The following is a 5,899-nucleotide window of genomic DNA, read 5'->3' as shown; positions in this document are numbered from 1 at the left end:
TGATGCTGCATCATTTTGTGGTGGTAGATTTGGTGGTAGTTGTTCTATGACAACAACCTCCAATAAGACTTCCTTTAAATCAGAATTTTCTACCTCCACCCCCTCATTTGTTTGTGCATCCAACTCACACACACTTGTGTGTTCTTCTTCTTGATCATCACTAACTTCACTTTCTCCTTCTGATTGAAGCTTCTCTATTAATAGAGACACCTTCTCCTTGTGAAGTTTTTGCTTCTTATCTTCTTGCATTTGGTGTCTCAAGAATCGAACCTTTTGAGTAGCTTCTTGCATCCGTGCAAAAGCTTCAACTAGTTCATCCATATTAACAACAATACAACTTATAGAAGGTCACAATGAACTACTATGACAATGAATACAAACAGAAGAAAGAAAAAAAACTCTGCCTAGAAACTGCCCAGAATTGGACTATAACTTCGAATTTCAAAACCTAATCAAATCAACTTAAAATTAAATGAAATTTTGTGAGAACATATACCTGTATGTCCCCAACCCTCTACAAAAATTTCACATGAAAACTCCAAGCCAATTGATTGCAGTTTCAATTTTCTTACAACTGGTCCAGATTAATCCGGTTTTGGACCACTTAAGAAAAACGCACTGATTACGCTATCAAATGAACACCAAAAGTTATGAAATTTTACATGCCAAAACTAGACATAAAAACAACCACTTTCGAAAAAAGAACCACCCAAAAATTCGATTTGAGATGTGAGAACTTTGCATTCAAAGTTACCTCAAAATTCTGTCTTTTACGGGTTGCTTCTTCTGCTTCTTTTTACATTGTTTTTCTTCTTCTACAAGAACATCTAAGTACCAAGAGGACTTAGTTGCCTTAGCTCTGATACCACTTGATGCAAAATTGGACTATAACTTCGAATTTCAAAACCTAATCAAATCAACTTCAAATTGAATTAAATTTTGTGAGAACATATACCTGTATGTCCCCAACCCTCTACAAAAATTTCACATGAAAACTCCAAGCCAATTGATTGCAGTTTCAATTTTCTTACAACTGGTCCAGATTAATCCGGTTTTGGACCACTTAAGAAAAACGCGCTGATTACGGTATCAAATGAACACCAAAAGTTATGAAATTTTACATGCCAAAACTAGACAAAAAAATAACCACTTTCAAAAAAAGAACCACCCAAAAAATTCGATCTGAGAAGTGAAAACTTTGCATTCAAAGTTACCTCAAAATTCTGTCTCTTACGGGTTGCTTCTTCTGCTTCTTTTTACATTGTTTTTCTTCTTCTACAAGAACGTCTAAGTACCAAGAGGACTTAGTTGCCTTAGCTATGATACCACTTGATGCAAAATTGGACTATAACTTCGAATTTCAAAACCTAATCAAATCAACTTCAAATTGAATGAAATTTTGTGAGAACATATACCTGTATGTTCCCAACCCTCTACAAAAATTTCACATGAAAACTCCAAGCCAATTGATTGCAGTTTCAATTTTCTTACAACTGGTCCAGATTAATCCGGTTTTGGACCACTTAAGAAAAACACGCTGATAATGCTATCAAATGATCACCAAAAGTTATGAAATTTTACAGACAAAAACTAGACATAAAAATAACCACTTTCAAAAAAAGAATCACCCAAAAATTCGATCTGAGATGTGAGAACTTTGCATTCAAAGTTACCTCAAAATTCTGTCTCTTACGGGTTGCTTCTTCAGCTTTTTTTTTTTTTCTTCTTCTCCAAGAACGTCTAAGTGCCAAGAGGACTTAAATACCTTAGCTCTGATACCACTTGAAATAAACACACCTCTAATGAAGAGTAGTGTTTATGATAGTATGAATTACAAGCTCAAAGACTCCTCCTTAAGCTCCTAATTTGGTTCTAATTAATGAAGTGAATCTCCACTCTCTTCTTTAATTATTGATCTTTTAATTAACAAAACTAGTTAATCACTCTCTAATCTTGTTAATTTGATTGAATACTTGTAGTTTTACCTCCCAAGTGATTCGTGCAAGGTTAGAACATAAAACACTCGGTTTTAAGTCTTTAAACACAACGGTTTGTAAGCTTTGTTTTTCAACTCAATAATCTGATTTTCATTGATGTTTTGAGCTGCTTATAAGTTGTACATAGCTAAAAGACTTACTACAACATAAACTAAGGCTAATACACACTAAGGAGACTAAACAAAGCAAAAAAACACCAAAATATCTCTTAAGGGCTGCCGTAGGTGTCACCTTGCTTCCCTTGGATGTCAAGCTTCATTAAGGGTCCAATGGGATGATTTCCTTCACTTTAAGACTTCTCCTTTCAAGAGAACTCATCATTGCTGCAGCACACCTACTTGGACATCCAACTTGGCACAATTACATCCTAGGCTAAGTAAGAGTAAACCGAAATACATGTAACATGTTACATGTTACAAAAAATGATTTTAGGAGCTAAGTGATTAACTATTACAATTAGTGCAAGTAAATCATGTTTAGGACTAACTAACACTAATTAAACAAAAGCACCTCAAGCACACACCTCCCTAACTCCCTTGGGCAGCTACTTGCTTCCTCACTTAGTTTCTCCTCCTTGATAACTTAGCATGATCAAACTAGCACTAATCTTTAAACCATGAATCTCTCCTTTGTTGTAAGTAAGATTAGTGCTTAGTAATAGCTCTTGGTGTGCATTTGATTTCGCATCATCCTCCCCTTCTTCAAAAGGAATTGTCCTCAATTCTAGCACATCTTCATCTTCTAAGTATGGGGATAAGTCACCTACATTGAATGTTGCTGCCACGCTATAGTCTTCGGGAAGGTCTATCTTGTATGCATTGTCTCCATAACGTTCAAGAACTTTGAAAGGTCCTTCAGCTCTAGGCATGAGTTTATGCTTTCTTTTGCTTGGAAATCTCTCCTTCCTTAGGTGAATCCACACTAAATCTCCCGGTGCAAACACCTTAGACTTTCGGCCCTTGTTTGCTTTCTTCTTATACATCTCATTGGCCTTCTCTATGTTGGTGCGTATCTCCTTGTGAACCTTCACCATAGCTTCAGCTTGTTGCCTAGCATCTCCATGAACATAAGAGTCTTTAGGCAAGGAAATAAGATCAATAGGTACATAAGGATTTACTCCATATACAACTTTGAATGGTGAATGTTTGGTTGCAAAAGTGGGAGTTCTATTGTATGCAAACTCAGCATGGCATAGCTTCACGTCCCAATCCTTCCCTGTCTTGCTTACTAAGCCCCTTAATAAGGTGCCTAGAGTTCGATTTGTCACCTCCGTCTAACCATCAGTTTGAGGGTGGTGTGAAGTACTAAATAGCAACTTAGTACCCATCATCCTCCATAGGGACCTCCAAAAGTGACTCAAAAACTTATTATCTCTATCTGAGACAATAGTTCTTGGTACTCCATGCAAACGTACAATTTCCCTGAAATACAAACATGAAACATTAATAGCATCTTCTGTTTTATGGCAAGGCACAAAGTGTGCCATTTTTGAGAATCTATCCACCACCACCATGATTGAATCTTTCCCTCTTTGTGTTCTAGGAAGTGCTACAATGAAATCCATGCTAACATCCTCCCATGGTCTCTCTGGCACAGGTAAAGGAGTGTATAGCCCCTTATGGAATGTACTCTTTGCCCTTTGACAAACACCACAACGAGCCAAAACAGCATGTACTTCTTTGATCATATGAGGCCAAAAGTGTTCTTGTAATAGCTCCATAGTCTTGCTTACACCAAAATGACCAGCCAAACCACCTCCATGAGCTTCTCTAATCAATAAGTCACGAACAGGACACTTAGGAACACAAAGCTTGTTCCCTTTGAATAAGAACCCCTCCATTTGATGATAATGGTCTTTTGGACCATCTTTGGTAGCCACGAACAGGTCACGCATCTCCTCATCAAGAACATAGAAATCTTTGATCAATTCGAACCCAAGTACCTTGGAATCCACCATGTTAAGCAAGAGGTGCCTCCGAGATAATGCATCTGCTACAATGTCAGCTTTTCGAGCTTTATACTTAGCAACAAAATTGAATGATTGTAAGAATTCTACCCATTTAGCATGACGAGCACTAAGCTTATGTTGTTCATGAATATATTTCAATGATTCATGATCAGAATGAAGAACAAAAGCTTGTGGTCGTAAAAAATGACTCCAATGATTAAGAGCTCTAACTATAGCATAAAACTCTTTATCATAGGTAGAATAGTTCAATTTGGCTTGATTAAGCTTTTCACTAAAATAAGCAATAGGCTTGCCACATTGAATCAAAACAGCTCCAATACCTGCTCCACTTGCATCACACTCAACTTCATATGGTTTAGTAAAATCAGGTAAAGCTAAGATAGGCGTGTTACACATCTTTTCTTTTACAAGTTCAAACGCCTTTTGAGCTGCATCACTCCATACAAATCTTCCATGTTTAGTGCATTCAATTATAGGAGCTAATAAAAACTGAAATCATTTATAAACCTCCTATAAAATGAAGCTAAACCATGAAAAGATCTCACCTCAGTGATAGTCTTTGGAACCGGCCAAGAAGAGATAGCCTCCACTTTGGATGGATCCACCTTCACACCTTCATCTGAAATAATGAAACCAAGGAAGCCAATCTCCCTTTGCATGAATGTACACATCTCAATCTTGCCATAGAGCTTTTGTTCTCTTAGAACCTCGAACAATTGTTGCAAATGATGCAAATGAGCATCATGGTTAGAACTATAAACAAGAATGTCATCCAAGTAAACAACCACGAACTTTCCCAAAAATGGCCTAAGTACTTCATTCATCAATCTCATGAACGTACCAGGGGCATTTGTGAGACCAAATGGCATAACCAGCCACTCATACAACCCATACTTTGTCTTGAAAGCCGTCTTCCACTCATCTCCTTCCCTCATGCATATTTGATGATATCCACTCCTTAAATCAATCTTTGAAAACACCTTGGAGCCACTCAACTCATCTAACATGTCATCTAATCTAGGGATGGGAAATCAGTATTTTATGGTTATGTTATTCACCGCACGACTATCAATACACATCCTCCATGTTCCATCCTTCTTTGGCACAAGCAACGCCGGAACAGCACATGGGCTCTTACTCTCCCTCACGTAGCCTCTCTCCATCAACTCACTGATTTGGCTTTGTAGTTCCTCACTTTCTTTGGGATTGCATCTATAGGAAGGTTTATTTGGGATTGGTGCTCCGGGAATGAGATCAATTTGATGCTCAATTCCACGTTTAGGGGGTAGGCCAGGTGGTAGTTCACTAGGAAACACATCCTTAAACTCCTCCAACAACTCCCTCAATTTCGGATCTTCCACCTCCATTCCTTCATGCACCTCCTTAGCCACCAGCACATACACCACATGATTAGCCTCCAACTCCCTCTCAAATCTTTTCCTCCCCAAAAACACACTTCCACACACTAGGTTCTCTTTTGGTTTAGGCTTTGTGTTTCGGATTTTTGAAGGGGGTAATGGTAGTAGGGTTTTGATTTTTCCATCCTTATTCACCTTATACACATTAGTAGCACCATCATGAATAACTTTTCGATCAAATTGCCAAGGTCTACCAAGTAAAACGTGACAAGCAGTCATAGGAATTACATCACATAGAATTTCATCTTCATAATTTCCTATTGAAAACGTGAGCATGACTCTTGGCACTTAGACGTAGAACTGTATGTCCCCAACCCTCTACAAAAATTTCACATGAAAATTCCAAACCAATTGATTGCAGTTTAAATTTTCTTACAACTGGTCCAGATTAATCCGGTTTTGGACCCTTTAAGAAAAACGCACTGATTATACTATCAAATGATCACCAAAAGTTATGAAATTTTACAGACAAAAACTAGACATAAAAAAAACCACTTTCAACAAAAGAACCACCC

At 37.6% G+C, this 5,899-nt stretch overlaps 1 protein-coding gene across 1 annotated transcript; it reads right to left on the bottom strand.

The window, feature by feature from the left end:
* Nucleotides 1-4,997: 4,997 nt before the first annotated feature.
* On the bottom strand, nt 4,998-5,603 carry LOC109136015 (uncharacterized). Its single transcript, XM_019251615.1, has one exon. The coding sequence runs from the start codon at nt 5,601-5,603 to the stop codon at nt 4,998-5,000; it is 606 nt and encodes a 201-aa protein (XP_019107160.1).
* Between the last annotated feature and the right edge of the window lie 296 nt (nt 5,604-5,899).

The sequence above is a fragment of the Beta vulgaris genome, chromosome 9 (assembly GCF_026745355.1).
Source record: "Beta vulgaris subsp. vulgaris cultivar EL10 chromosome 9, EL10.2, whole genome shotgun sequence".
In the NCBI taxonomy this organism is placed as follows: Eukaryota; Viridiplantae; Streptophyta; class Magnoliopsida; order Caryophyllales; family Amaranthaceae; genus Beta; species Beta vulgaris.
Note: the sequence above shows the minus strand (reverse complement) of the source record. Positions and strands in the feature narration are given on the sequence as shown.